The following is a 15,880-nucleotide window of genomic DNA, read 5'->3' as shown; positions in this document are numbered from 1 at the left end:
CCGGTTGTCTCGTAATAAAAGACCATTGGAAGTGATGTATAGTTCATCCTTCACGTGTCTAAAGGAGGACAGTTCCTGACTGTCAACCTGTTCATTTTGTCCGGGTTCTTCTAGGTGTCTCCAACTATTTGTCTGAATGCACTGTTTCACATTTTGTAGTGTGACATCCTCATTGGTGGCGTCCAGAATGACCTCCAGGGGAACTGCAGGTGGTTTGGCTTGGGCCACTACAAAATGAATGTATTCTTCCGCTAGGGATGGATTTGATTTGGATGTTGCTTTAGGATACCTCGACATATAGTCAGCTGGATTTGCAGCTTTTCCGGGTTTGTGGACTATAGTATACGTGTATTCTTGGAGGCGGATGCCCCACCGCTCTATTCTGGGTGGCATTTTGGCTCGGGGGTTTCCAAAAATTGTTAGCAGGGCCTGGTGATCCGTGATGAGCGTAAAGTTTTTTTCATAAATGAAGATGTGGAAATGTTCACAGGCCCAGACTACCGCCAAGCTTTCCTTTTCGGGCTGAGAGTATGCTCTCTCTGTGTCCGTGAGACTTCGACTTGCATAGGCTACAATGTATCGTTGATCACCCTCTCTGTCATATTAAGCTAAGATCACTCCAAGTCCCACAGGACTCGCATCCACAGTGATTTCCGTTTTTCGCCGGGGGTTGAAATAGGCCAGGTTATTAGCAGACTCCACTGAAGCTTTGATTGCGTGGAAAGCTTGATCACATCTTGTTGGAATGGATGGCCTTGTTTGGTCAGCTTTCTCAGCGGATAGCTGATGGTGGCATAATCTTTAATATAACGTGCACAGTAGCTCGCCATGCCTAGAAAAGAACGCACATCTACAGCGTCTTTCGGTCTGGGAGTGTCATTTAAGGCTGCAATCTTTTTGGAATCTGGTCTCATGCCTGCACCTGAGAAAATGTGTCCAAAGAATTTTAGTATAGATTTGTGGAATTCGCACTTGTCTTTATTTAATGTGAGGTTAGCCTCCAGTAGGGCATGACAAAAACGGTCCAGTGTCTTTTCGTGTTCTTGCATCGTTGCTCCGTATACCAGAATGTCATCACTGTAGTTTAGAGCATTGGGAATATGATGGATTACTTTTCTAATGGCCTCCTGAAAAATCTCAGCGGCAGTTGAGACCCCAAAACTGAGTCGTTTGTATCTGAACAGGCCTTGATGAGTCGAGAACGTGGTGATATAGCTCGATTTTTCGTGAAGTTCTAGCTGGTGATATTCCTTGTTGAGGTCTAATTTGGAAAATATTTTCACCCCATTGAGTGACGCAATCATGTCGCTGATGTGAGGTCAAGGGTGTCTCAATTGCGCTGTTGGGGGCTCTCATATCCACTCAGAGACACACTTTGCCCAGTGAGCCTTTTTTCGATACTACGACCACTGGAGAGACCCAGGGAGTGGGTCCTGATGTTCTCTCGATGATGTCGGCCCTTAGAAGATCCTGTAGTTCCTCTTCCACAGACTATTGAAGGTGAAATGGAATTTTCCTGTGATGTTGTGCTATGGGTGTCACTCGTTCCTTTATATGCAGTCGAACTTGACAGTGAGGCATTTTTCCGAGTCCGTGGAATAGTTTTGGAAATTTGTGAATTTTGTCCGGTTCATCATCGATATAATATTTCAACTAGCCGCAAACGTTCCGCTGTGGGCAAACTGAGAAGACAATCTGCTTCGGGACCATCAATGACTTGGCTGCGGGCGGGAATAGTCCTGTTCTTGTATGTAAGATTAGTCTGAAATTGTCCTAAATACGGAAGAGTCTCCTTTGACATCCATGCATATACCCGCACAGCAGCTTTATGCAAGCGTGGTTGTGGATCCATTTGGTTGTATTCTGCAACAGAAATATAGTTGAGAGATGCCCCACTATCCAGTACAAACTTGACCATGTGAGTGTCCATTTGAATATGTAGTCGCGGGTATTTCTTCAGTCGGTCAGGATCCGCAACCATGAAGACATATTCATCACTGTCTTGAGATACTGGAGACAGCGACCTCGACTCCAGAGATAGTGACCGATGTGAGTTGTATGTGCCTTGAGACTGGCGGCTGGACCTTGAAGAGCAGGTAGAAGACTCTCTGCGGTCTCTCACAGCCTTGACATGATGGTGAACAGTGGATTGTCTGTACGTATCTCTGTGAGTGTCTTTCCGAGGGGCTCTGCAGACATTTTCAAAGTGATTGTCCCAACCACACTTTCTACAACTTTGGCCTACTGCAGGGCACGGCTCCGTGTAAGGGAAGTCATTTCCACAGTGCTAGCATTTGAGTTGGCGCTCCTGTCGTTTGTCAGTCCGACTGTGACTACGACGGCTTGTGTGATGAGACTGCACTTTGGATCTCGTTGAGCGTTGTTTTGCAGGGGACGATCTGTCATTGTTGCGAGATTGGAGCCTAAATGCCTGTCCTTGTTTTTCGCCTCTTCCTGCTTCCATTTGCTTTGCATGTTCTTCCGCCTAATCGTGTACCCGCGTAATTTCTTCAATCTCGTCAAGAGAGTAGCTCTTCTTCAATAGAGGTCTACGTAATGACTCAGCCTGGCATCCTTCAATGATTCGCAGGCGAAGGGCGTCTTAAGTCGTGAACGAGTCAAATTCACAGTAACGAACCAAACGTCTGAGTCGCGTGATGAATGTGCTCATGGGTTAATCTTTCTCCTGGGATGCTAAATTGATTGTGTATCTTTCATAGTCAATATTCCTTTTGTGAAGAAATTTTCGATTTAAAGCATCACGCATGTTTGCATAGGACGACGCAGCATCAGCTGGAAGTTATTTTATGATCTGGCCAACATCCTTCTCAATTAGATGGTGCAGTGCAATCAGTTGCTGATCCTCTTCAGTTACATGAGACCCTTTCATAAAATCTTCGAAATCCTCCAACCATTTCTGCCAGCGAAGGCCCTTGCCTCCCCAAGATACGAGGACTAGAGGTTCCGGTGGACGTCGAAACGGGACTCCAAGCAAGCCAAGACGTTGGCCTCCAGTCTGTGATGTCGAAGTAGGCGACCCCGGCCTGTTACTCGCGCCAGCAGAGGTGTGACGCTGCCTGGACGTTGGGGACCCAGACATGATGACGGAGCGTAGACAGTATACGTGCTCAGAAGGTTTGACAGACGTTGTCTACGCAAAATGAATCTCACAACGCCTTGTCACTTGGCGCAATTTCAGTAATATGAACGGTGTCAGCACTTGAAGGAAGATGCTCACTACGCAGGAAATGACTCAGGAATGCGTTAATTATAGGACAGGCGCTGTTTATTGGCACCATTCAGTCTGTACCAAGGCAGGCAGCAAAGAAAAGAAAACATGCATTCAGCTCCTCCACTTGGTAATGGCCCGACGTCACACTCCAGTAGACATGTAAAATGTTCTTTTCAGCGTTAATCCATGAATGACAATAAGTGTGGTCCACCACAGGCATCTAAAGGCATTCCACAGGCATCTAAAGACATTTGGAGGGTCATCTCATGCAATTCCAATGCTTGCCTGACCTAAATATGGCTGCCGAAAAATCCTCTAATGGGGTTGTCCGAGGTGCCTGATTCCAAGATGGCCGCCGGCCAGAGCTCTCTTTTAGCGAGAGCTCAGTCGACTGCAGACACTCAACCACACGTGAGCAGGCAGGCACTTCAACCTACTGGCAGTGGAGAGGAAGTGGCCACCGGTCCAGGACTCCACCGTTTAAGCTCCTCCACAGGCTCACAACCCGACCATCACATCGGGCACCATGCAGCCTTGATTCTGCGCGACCGGGGTGAGCTCCCGGCCCGCGTTTATAGCTGCACACCACAGGGGACACACGCGACCGGGGTGGGCTCCCGGGTCGCGAACAGCAATGCTCCTGGACAACGGAGCGGCAGACGAGACGACGGGCACAGCAGCAACAGGACGTGACCGGGGTGAGCTCCCGGGTCGCGAACAGCACGGCTCCACGTAGCGGAGCTCAGCACAGGATACCATTACACCAGGTAAGTGCAGCGAAGGTCCACGTCCCTCGTCGCCAGCTGTTGTGTCGCAGCAAGTACTCAGGCAACACTGTATAATTTCAAGTGGGAGCTTTAGTTATCTTGCTTCCTCACTCTTACTTTCACTTGCCCAAACTGCCCCTAACTCCTCCTGTTCCTTCTCCTCGTTCCCCCTCCCACTTTTGGGATCCCTGGCGCCGGTCCTAGTGCCCGGCCCAGTTACAACATTACAGGGGGTACACATCAGGGGCTATTGCCACCATCTGCTACCGGGGGGAGGGCAGAAACACGGTTGCAAATTGTTTAGGGGGCAGTGAGCGCATTGGCATGCATGTTCTGAGCATTCCCCACCCCTGACTTACAAAAGCAAAATAGTCTCTGGCTTACTAGTGGACTTTATCCCCCCCAGGGAGGCAGATAGGGGGCGGTTGTCCCCATATGCCCCCCCAAGGGGGCAGGAGGACTGACCAATTTGTGTTTGGGGGGTGGGGGCACTGGCATGCCCATTTTGGGCACCACCCACCCCAATGTAATTAAAAATCATAATCCCTGGTGCCTAGTGGGTGGGGGGGGGCAGATCAAGGGCTATTACCCCCATCTGCCTCCGGGGGGAGCAGAGAGACTGTGGCTAATTTTTGGGGGGATGGGGCTTTGGCGTGGCCATTTTGGGCAGCCCCCACCTCTACATATACAAATATCAATTATCCCTGGTTCCTAGTAGGCTTTCTGCCCCCCTAGGGGTAGATTATGTTCTATTGCCCCCATCTGCACCCCAAGGGGGGCACGAAGACTGCCTTTTTTTTCTGAAGCGTGAGGGCATTAGCATGCCCATTTTGGGCAGCCCCTACATATACAAATATGAATAATCCCTGGTGCCTAGTGTGCTTTCTGCCCCCGGGGGGAGGAGAATCGGGGGCTATTCCCCCATCAGACTCCCAGAGGGGTAGTAAGACTGAATTTTGCCCAAAACTTTGGGGGGGAGCAAAAGCCCCTGCCCAAGGGGCCGCTCCCCCCTCCCTGGTGTCTAGTGTTGGATTCCTGCTTGGGGATCTCCCTCCTGTGGCAATCCCCAAGCGGGGATCCACTAGAGATTCTCCCCTTTCCAATGTTACCTCTCCCGTCTGCCTACGTGCTCGGGGGCTGACATAGCCCCCCGAGTACCTAGGCAGTGAAAGCAAAAGGAGCTGATTGGCTTATTTCACTTTAGTTTTCAGTGAAATGAAAAATCAGAACAGCCTTAGGAGCTGGGGAAGCTCTTTGAGATGAAGAAAATCCATTTGGTGCTCGAACCAGAGTGATTTCCAGTGTTATGTGCTCGGACGCGCTGGAGCCGTCTGACGCACACGACCACTGTTGCGTCGGACATCTCCCACGCATCCAAAGCATAGAATGGGTTAAAGGAAAACGGGAAGGGGTTAAAAACAAAACTCAAACTTTGAAGTTTGGACCACTGCCTGCTCTTGAAAAATATTTGCTTCAGCATTCTCAAAGAGGAAGGGGTCCTCTGGGGAACCCTTCCCATTTCAAATTGTTACCACCACCCTTGAGGTGTTGATAAAAAATGACTGTTTGCAATGTAATTCAGTCATAAAACGTTCATTCAGACCACTGCTTTTCTGTATTTTGAAGGGACGCCCTAAACGCCCCCCTTTCAAATAGCGAATCGCTAAACACAAATTGAGGTTTGGTAACATGTTCCTGAATCACAATTTGTGCTCTGTACATATTTAAAAGCATTTTTGCTGTCAGAAACTGCCCTATTCCACAAATCGGGTTGTTACCGACTGCAAAATGCTTTTGTGTGTGACACGGTTTACAACGTTTTGAACTGTCTAAATCTATAGGATCATTATCAGGACTGGGACGGTAAAGTATTACCTCAAATAAGCCAGCTATGTAGGGATTCATTCAAGTGACTGCAATGGATGAGGTTAGTACCATAGGCAGTGTAGAGACTTAGTAAAGTGGGCATGGTAATGTCCCTGAGTTGAAGAAAAACAGGTGTAATCGAGTCCTTCACTAATATAATCAAAGAGGTTACTTAGGTTTACTGTTAGAATAAGGACAGCTGTAAAAAAGAGCGATAAGGGCTAATAGTGTTATTGCCAAAAGAAACACCACAGAGGTGAGTAAAAGCAAGTTAGTAAGTTTGTAGCAAATTAAATAATATCTTATACAAATTTTGTAAGGATTAGAATGGACACGGGAAAGACATGTCTAGAAAGTAAGCATAATCAATGTGATATTTGGTCTAACTTACTCGGCCGCTGATAATCCTGTCGGATATCTGTGCTAACGTAAACTCCAAATTCCGTAAAAAAAAATGTACCATCCCTATCTGCAAACAAGCACAGGGCGGAGTATTGCAGCTTGTGTGGGATGCGGGTAGATTAAAGCGAGATCCCAGGAAGAGCATTGAAAAAATAAGTTAAATACTGGTAACAAGCTCCGACTGGAGCTCTATGGCTAAAGTGGTACGCTCATGCGGTGTATCCAGTTCTCAAAATGTGGCTGATTTCTGCCAGAGAGAATGAATGCAGTGTAGCTGTGAGTGCCCGGTAGGGAGGCTACTGATTCAGTCAGCGAACAAGATCAATTAAAGATGGCCGACTGGCAAAAATCAGACAAAACATTGAAATGAAGTAGATCTGGTATGAAATGGGAAAACATGTAACTTGATTACATTTCATCAATTGAAAAACGATTTTTTTTATTTCCTAGTGTAATTTGAAGAATGAGAAGTAAAACAATATGTGTTCAATGCTGTCTTTCCTGTTTAGGTCTGCCTTAACGTTTCTAGTATCTTCTAGTACAGAGAGGTAAATAAGGTAAATAGTGATTGTCTGTCCCATTCTTGGTAAATTATCTTAATGTTAAGGAGCAACATCATTTTCAAGAGGGAGAGAGCAGAGGAGTGGACACTTCAAAAGAAGCAGAACCCCAACATAAAATGTCAAAGACTGAGTCCCTAAATCACATTTGTAGTCTGGAAATGTACTACAAGAAGGAGAGTTAGAGACCCCCAAATCTGTAATCTGCCAAGCAGCTAGATGAGTGGTGTGAAATGGGTAAGCTCTGCAAGACTTCTGCCTGTACCCATGACTATGGGCCAAGGCCTGCTAGTCCCACTACTAGCTCAGGGGATATCACCTGGGGAATCAAAGAACCTCTGCCCTGGAGCCTTGAGCACCAGCACCAGTGCCTGCCTGCCCTGTCGAATGGACTGCCACTGCGAGGTGTGAGGAAACTGCTGCTGCATTGATGTAGTAGTAGAAGTACTTTATTCGATAGCATTTCATCATAAAAGTATACAGTCTTATACAGTTAAAAGAATAAAAAACAAGAACCCACCAATCCTTGTGTACAGACATCAACACGTTAAAACCACAATGCTAAAAGCAACAAGATATACAATAAAAACAGATACATGACAGCCTAAGTCATCCTAACATGCATCCATCAAACAAATCAGGTTGCTATGGGGGTGGATTTTACCCTCCGCATACGAGTCTGCCAAGCACTGCCCAAAAATGTGGCTACCCCACACACCATGGCAAGGGAAGATTGTTTCGGTGCTGAGGACCCGCAAGGCAATTTTATGGCACCTGAGGCCCAGCCCCAAGCATAATGGTTTTAACCATATCTTCCTTGCGCCCCTGTAGGCCGGGCAAGCGAAAAGGAGATGGGCCACAGACTCTTTGGGGGCTGCACACCCAGGACAGGGTTTGGGTACACTGCCTGGGTTGTTCCACCCAGAGGTGAAATCATTCACCGGGAGGGTCCCAAACCTGAGTTTTAGATAGAGTGATCTATCCAGTGGTTTTTCTATAAAATCTAGGAAAGGTTCAAATTTCCTTGCCAATTAAAACTCAAGGAACCGCTCTGTAAGGGGACCCCTGCACCTCTAGATGTGGCCTCCTCCTGAACCCAATCCCAGTAAAGTTTCTTGATCACTAGCTTAGAGGGGGGTGTTTGGCTCGTCCATGATACACTCAGGCCCAATTTTAAAACCAGCTGCCTCAAATTGCTCAACCACTTGATCTTATTCCCAGAGTTGAGCAAAAGGAGTTCGTCTAGAACTGCTGCGTAGTTATGGAGCTCCTAGGTCCTTCTGAGTCGTACCCAGAAAAGTAGCGGCCGCAAGCGAACTACATCTTTTAAAGAACTGCCTGCCCGTGTCTTGCCGTAGTGGATTTAGCTGGGTGGAAACGGGAAGGGACACCAGGTCTCTCAAGAACCTATTTTCAGATGTAACTAGATCAGTTATGTTCTCGAACCCCCACAGCTCGGATCCATATAGTGCTGATGGTAATGCTTGGCCTTCATACACAGCGAGAGCCGGTACCACCGGTTTACTCGTTGACTCCCGCTGTTCCCTCAAAATAGCCCCTGACCCTCTTTTGTGATTTAAAAGCATTTTGGCCAAATGATCTTTCCAATTCATCCGACTATTAACCCTGACCCCCAAATAGTCGAATGAATCTACCAACTCCAAGGGGGCACCGCTGAGCGAAACATTGTTCCTGAATCTCTTGGAGGGTGAGATGGCCATAAGCTTTGTCTTGGAGGTATTGATGGTAAGGCCTCTATCCTTGCAGAACGCACTAAAACGATCCAAGAGCTTTTGAAGGCCTATGGGGGTTTTAGAGATCAGCAGGGTGTCGTCCGCGAAGAGCAGGGTAGGTGTTTTCTCCCCTGCCAGGGGTAGGGCGTCGGCCACTTCCTCCCTCAGGTGATCCACTACACCATTCACAAAGAGGGAGAACAGGGTCGGTGCCATGACACATCCCTGGCGGACTCCACTCCTCACAGGCACCCTCTCTGTCAGTTGCCCCTGGGAGCCCCATCTGATCCTAGCATAATTTCCCTCGTGAAGTTTCACAATAAAACGCAGGAGAGACCCCGGGAAACCCATCTTCTCTAGGATGTCCCACAGCCTGGCACGGGGAACTAGATCAAAAGCTGTTTTGAGATCTATAAATGCCAGGTACAGGCTGCCCTTACCTATGGTCACGGCCTTCCAATAGATCGCAAAAAATCGGAAGACCTGATCCATCGGGCCCACTTTTTGTCTAAAACCCGCTTGAAAATGGAAAAGAATATTCTCTTCCATCCAGACACCCACCCTGGAGATGATGACCCTGCCCACCACCTTCTGGATCACGTCTATTAGACTGATCGGTCTGTAGTTGGTAGGGTCATCTCTCGCCCCCTTCTTATACACGGTTACAACCTTTGCTCCCTTCCACGAATCCGGCACTGGGTTGCCCTTAGAGATCAAATTCATTATTAGGGCGATGAGTCTGGCCCAGACTACGGGTTCGTCCAGGAGGAGGTCCCCTGGTAGCCCGTCAGGACCCGCCACCTTCCCCGGGGTTAGATGTTTAATGGCCAATGTTACCTCAGTGGTCAAGAATGGTTCTGCGAACACCGATGGCGCTTGGCCCTCGCTGTCAGAGGCTAAGGGAGAGGGGCGTATCACATCTGCTCCATCATACAAAGCAAGGAAGTGGGAATACCATTGTTGTTCTGTTATATGATTACTAATGGGAGCCATGCTCCGCCGCCTGGCTTTATTAATCAAATCCCAGAACAGTGAAGAATTCTTCATATTGGCTGCAGATTTAAGGACCTGCCAATGTTGTTCATCCCACTCACGTTTGGCTAACACTAATGACCTGGCATAATCCTTCCTAGCCGCTCTAACTAGTGAAGGATTCTTTTTAAGCAGGGCGGCTGATAGCTCCTTCCTTATTTCCCTGCACCGGTCTGTGTACCAAGGGTTACTGGATTTTGCCTGTTTGTGGTTCAGTTTACACTTATTGCCCTGAATGGAGAAATAGTGGCCCACTTTCTCTATTACATTTTTATAGGCCAGCGAAAAAGGCGGGCCCTGAACACTACCATTTGCTAATTCGAGTTCCTCTAGGTCTACAATTAGTTCTGCTAAGTGAGCCTTAATCCTGTCAAGGTTCCCTTCCTGTGATTGAACCTTATCCCATTTCAGCCTACGATTGGAATTAAAGGGGACGACCTCCTTAGTTGTCCTCAAGGGGGCTTTATTCCCAATTCCATTTAAAGTGCCCCACCATAACTTCGTACATAAGGGGTTGTGGTCACGGTCCTGAGAAGGTACTACCTCCATATCAATTAGATCTCGCCACAAGGTGACGTCAAGTAGGATATAATCTATTCTCGACGGGCCGATAGGCCTATTAAAGGTGTTTGCCCCGTCACGGTCTGAGCTTGTCCTGCCATTTAGCGCTCTTAGGTTGTATTCCATGGTCAGGGCATTAATCTGTATTGCCCTTGTAGACCATTTTCTGATTGGTGCTAGTGACAGGGCCGGTATAGACCATCTAGAGTCCGTCGTCCTCTATAGCCAGGGGATTGTCCCTACTTAGGGGTTCAAATGTACAGTTGAAATCCCCTCCCACTATGATTTTGGAGAGCGGGGGGCATTTAGCTAGTACCTGCTCAAGGGTCGCTATTGTACTTGACATTTGCTCCCCTGGGGATCCTCTTGCATAAACATTGAGTAGGTCTATCCTACTCCCCTTATTGTGCCCTGCGAATGAAAGATGTAAAATATCCTCGCACACTGGTTCGTGGATAGTGATATCCCAATTCAGTGCAATCTTTATCCATATATGAAGGCCCCCCGCGGGTCTGCCCTTCCCGGAGCTTGATGCGGGCGAGAAGAAGGTTGAATACCCTGATTTGTACACTGGGAGCAAACTCCAAGTCTCTTGGAAAATGCAGATATTGAACTTCTCGATAAACGCGTTCCACTCTGGTAAAACCAGCTTTTTTGCAGCCCAGCAACATTCCAAGATAGCAAGTGTAGCACCCTGTGAACCGTAGAGAGCAAGTCTAGTGTAACTCCCTTATTCCCACCCTTCTCACAAAGATTTAGCTCAGTGGTGTCTGCTATGAGACTTGTTGGCCTCGGGGGTAAGCTACTGTGACCGTTGCTCCCCTTGTGGCGTCATTCGACCTGCTCCAGTGCACTGAACCTATTCCTATGTGGGAAATGTGAGAGAAGGGGGGGCGGCAGATGGCTAACCTCCCACGGGGGTAGTCCCTGGTAATCTTTTAGTTGCGGGATGTTCTGTCCTTCCTCCTGTCGAATGCCTCTATACTGTCTAGAGTGGGTATTAGGATAAAAATATGAAAGATGCAGAGGGAAGATTTGGGTGTTTGCCCAAGATGGTGACCTACTACAGATATAATCTACCGCGCTTGTACTCCTAAAGTTGATCACTACACAATTCCCCGCGATGTTTTTAGCCCCAGACCCAATCCACCCAACCCTTCTTACACAGAGTATTTCCCCCGATACATTGGGAGGAAGGGGCCTATTTACATTAAGCCATTGAATGCATTTGTTTTTTCGTTCGGAATGATCCTCACTTTTACCCTGGGTTAAGGGAGGAACCCCCACTAAAACCACCACGTATGGTAAGGACTCAACTGGAAGGTTAAGGGTGGACAAAGCTGGTAAAGTCCCCTCTTCCGTATTTTTACTATTAGAGCGGGGGTGGGGATTCGGGGCCCCTGGCTTATTTCCAGTGGAGGCTTTTGTCACTTGGGGTTTCCCAGCAGCCCTCCCCTATCGTGGGTGCAGCAAGGATCAATGAAGGATTTGCTATTACCTTAGCCGATTCAGCTGATTTGTTTACTCCTAGTGATGGGGGATTGGGGTCACTAGGTTTAGGTGGTGTACCATTAATTGCTTTCCCCGATATAGCCGCAGACTGAGGTCTCCCTTGACCTAGACTGTTAATTGCAGTGGTCAATCGGTCAAGCTTAGATGTCAAGGGTTTGAGATAGGAACTGATAATCTGTTCAATGTGGGCTTCTAGATCAGATAAGAGATGTGTGGCCCACACAGGAGTACATAGATCACGCAGCGGGGGTCCCGCGGTGGCCTGGGTTCCAGCAGATGTAGTCGTTAATTTTGTAGCAGGTTTTTTATTTTTCCTTTTCTTACTTTTCAAGTTAAATGTAGGTGCCCTTCTAGCTACGGGATGTGGGGGCGAGATAGGGACCGCAGGCGTATCAATTACATCATGGACGATTTGTGCACATGGTAGGTCTGAAAAGGAACACATAAGCGAGGAACTAAAATCCGGTGGCATAACGGTACCGGCCGTCAAGTCCCCCTCGGCCTGGGTGGAAGGAACCGCAGGGGTAATAGATAGTCGCCGTTCCATGCTCTATATTGCAGAAGCAACAACCCTGATGGTCTTCTGGAGCATTTTATCAATGGCCGTAAGACTAGGTAGGGGTTGCGCCTTAGTCGCCTGAAGCCTAGTGATACGGCATGAGAAGACAGGTTTTGACATTTCCCTTTGGTTAGGCACTGCTACACTATGTTACAGAGTTACACTAGGCACTGTACATATCGCTTCAACCCCAGAATATTACAAGCAGCTTATGGCGATGTGTGATAGTGCAACCACCAGATACTATTACATTTATAAATTAAAGTCCAAAGTCGTAAAGCTCCCAGAGTACCTTTATATAGACGACAGTTCCTATGGTGGTGGAGAAATATTAGGGGGGTGGCCCGTCCCGTCCTTCTACGGCCACAGACGGCCCGCCCTTTGCCCGGGCTTCGCCCGGCTCGTCCCGCGCACGTTCCCGCGACGCGGGAGGCAAGCAGAGTTTAAAGCACCTCTGGGCGCGGTGATTGGCGAGGGCGGGCTCAGCCGCTGAGGAGTCTGGATGACGTAGTCCTCCTCACTGCGGCCGCGATGGTATGTGCGGCGGCGGGAGGACAAGGGCACAGCAGGGCAGCAGCGTCGGGTCGAGACCCTCCAGGAGCCAGCAGGAGCCAGGAAGTGAAGTGTCAAATGCCCCAAAAAGTTTTTCACACCATTGATGTTATGTTATGTTATGTTATCAGGTATTTATAGAGCGCACAGCTACTCCCAGGAGTGTCCCGGCGCCTGGAAAACAGAGACCACTTAACAACAAACAAAGCATTCCTATAAAGTGGAAACACAAAGCTGAAAGAGCCATGTTTTTAGACTCCTCCTAAAAGTAAGGAGGCCCAGATTCTGTCTAAAAGAGAGAGGAAGGCTATTTCACAGCTGAGAAGCCACAGCTTGGAAAGATCTCCCCCAACCCGTTAGAGCAGGAACTTCGGAGTCTGGTCATTGCCCATGTGCAAGACAGAGTTGGCGACACCTGTATGCCATGGAAGGGCCACTATGAAGTGAGCCGTTTGCCACGTTGTTCCAATTGGGCCAGAACCCATATGTAGTGCTGAGTCAATGACCCCCTATGCCAGGAGGGGCCTCCGTGAAAAAGACTGCCGGGCAGTAAGGGTCGTCGCCTTGTGCAGAAGCGGGCTGCGAGTCACGAACCTGTGTGGCAGGAGGAGGCGCACCCGAATACTTCACGGTGCCAGCGGGCGCCTCTGTGCTGTGAGATACGATGACTCCGTATGCCACAGGGGGTTGCCAGGAACATCAAGGAATGCAACCTGATCTGCAACACTCCGCTGGAGAAGTGAGGATACTGTGGGAGTACCTGCGCACCCTCTCCCCCACAGGAAAATGACCAGTCACTTACCCTGCAGAAGGAAACTCTGAGAATCTGCTGTCGCTTTTGGAGCGTGACCATGAGTGAGGAACGCTGTGCTCGCTAATTGTAGCCACCTGAGCTGCATGCAACAGACTCACCAGAACTTAGTTGCAGCTGCTTTGAGCACCCACAGACCGGGCCCCCTAAGAAACTCCAGATGCTTCACTCCTGTCGGTGCAGTTAAGACTGATTCCAGGCCTGTCGGCCACAGGGGAACTTGTGGGAACACTATTGACTTTAAATTAGAGTCAAAGGGGACTCTTGAGACTCTGGCTGATAGTGGTGGATACACTGAATGTTACCAACAGTGAATGGGGAATAACCACCATTGTTAACGCGAGGAGGGACTGGGACAGGGAACTGCCAATGAAATACTACAGCCCTGACCTCAGGTGGATTGTGTAGTTGTTTGTGAATGTCCTATTTTTCCTTTGTGTTAGCAAACAGTAGAAAAGAAGTGATTATTTGGCTAGATAATTTGATGATTTACTGCTGCTTTAGTGCACCGTTTGAATTGTGACACTGTGTTCACTACCCTGTATCTACCTCCATCCGAGGGAGCTTTGGACTGCTTGACCACGTTAAAAGCAAGAGTCCTGTGCAGAAATGGTACTTTGCTCAGGTGCTCCAAATCTGTAGTATGGTGGGCCCTGGGACATCAGGAGTAAAAGGCCCAGTGACCACTGGTTGCCATGATGCTCTCTGAAAGAGGTTCTGACATAACCCATAACAAGTTAGATGAGCTTACAGAGACATAGCTGTCATTTAATGCAGCATGTGCAGTGGCAGTCATCGCGTACAGATGTGAGGAGCCCTTTGCATGGCTGTTATGGCTGTCTTACACTACATAATCAAAATGCAGCAGATTGTACTTCCTTGCTTTCATGACCCAAACCACTCTTCCTACGTCACGACCAGCTGGCTTTGTCATCACATCCTGGTAAGGTGTTGCTTGAGTTCGAAATTCCTTAAAAACAGAAGACAAGAGGCGTTTGGCAAAACAGGAATAGTTTGTTTAATTAAACATTATGGCCGGAAGAACAGTTACAGGCACAAGGTCTGAGGACTGTCTCAATGTATAATCTCTAGGTATTCTTCTTACATATAAAACTTAGTAGGTTGTAAACCATTCCGGCGTTCCATATATGATGAGGAATGTTGGTTGTTGCCTTTGGAGTCATAATCTAATTGTCTAATGGTTTCCACAGGCGTGTCTTTACCTTGCGTGGACATAATGTGGCCAGCGGATAACGTGTCCAAATGTCCGGCATGGGGAGCGAGTGATCACTACGTATGCGAGGTCCTGATTGGCTATGTGTTCCTAACTAATATTGCATCTTACTTTTATGGTGTTTTAGCAACGCGTATATACCTAAAGCTTTATTGGTGCGATCTGCTTTGACCCTTTGTAATGTCGCTGCGCCTATCTGTAGGATTGATCAAAAATTTCCTGCCTGAGCATTAGCCTGCCATCTACACAACCTCCCACCTGTGACCTATCCCGGGTCTTGATCTCAGGGCCTGTTAGACTACATATTTGTGAGTTGTGTTGATGTAGATTTGACAATGGGTGTATCTGTTAATAAGGACAATACTTAATTTTCATTGATAAATGCATTGAGTTCCATATTGACACAGGGCTAATAATCCTATATTTTTTAAGTGCAAATAGTATCTTCTTGAGTAGTCAAATGTATGTGCATTATATTACTCGATCTTCATCAGCCTTTTGAGTAGAATGATACTTTAGGTCGAAACTTTAAGTATAATTCACATTCAATAAAGTTCATACCGTATTGCTACGTGTATGCAGTAATCACTTGTTCTATTCTCAGAGTGCCCCCTTACTCCTGAATCTAACCCACACCTGCTTCCTTTCCTCAGGATCCCAAACAACGCTTCGGTGCTTCCCTGGGAGCGTTGTCCAGTGGTAGAGTTTCCATAACAGGGATGGCTGTCGTAAACTTAAATCTTGCTGTGTCGATAGCAATTCGTTTTTCAGCAACTCGACGTCAGTTTGGACCAACAAAAAGTGAAGAAATTCCTGTACTCGAATATCAAATGCAGGTAAAACATAGCCATTTAACAATTATTTAAAAAAATGTCATGGCTGTGTTTCCGGGCCAAATACTTGATGTGTATTCAGACGTTTGTTATGTAGGGGTGTCTGTAGAGGAAGGCCAGATGTGGCCTGTGCCCCAGTTCCATTTCTCCTGCCTCCCTTGTGTCCCACCACCACAGCTGCTGAGAGCGCGAAGAACTAACACAGGAAAAATAGATGCTGAACCCT

The 15,880-nt window shown here is 47.8% G+C and overlaps 1 protein-coding gene across 1 annotated transcript in view; it reads left to right on the top strand.

Annotated features, from left to right (window-relative positions):
* The window catches only part of ACOX3 (acyl-CoA oxidase 3, pristanoyl), a 502,436-nt gene that overhangs the window by 263,351 nt on the left and 223,205 nt on the right, over positions 1-15,880 (top strand). Inside the window, exon 9 of the mRNA XM_078678532.1 lies at positions 15,475-15,657. Coding sequence (XP_078534658.1) covers positions 15,475-15,657 — 183 coding nt within the window. The remainder of the gene's footprint in view (positions 1-15,474; positions 15,658-15,880) is intronic.

This window comes from Lissotriton helveticus, chromosome 2_2 (genome assembly GCF_964261635.1).
Source record: "Lissotriton helveticus chromosome 2_2, aLisHel1.1, whole genome shotgun sequence".
Classification (NCBI taxonomy): Eukaryota; Metazoa; Chordata; class Amphibia; order Caudata; family Salamandridae; genus Lissotriton; species Lissotriton helveticus.
This window is presented reverse-complemented; position numbering and strand designations above follow the sequence as displayed.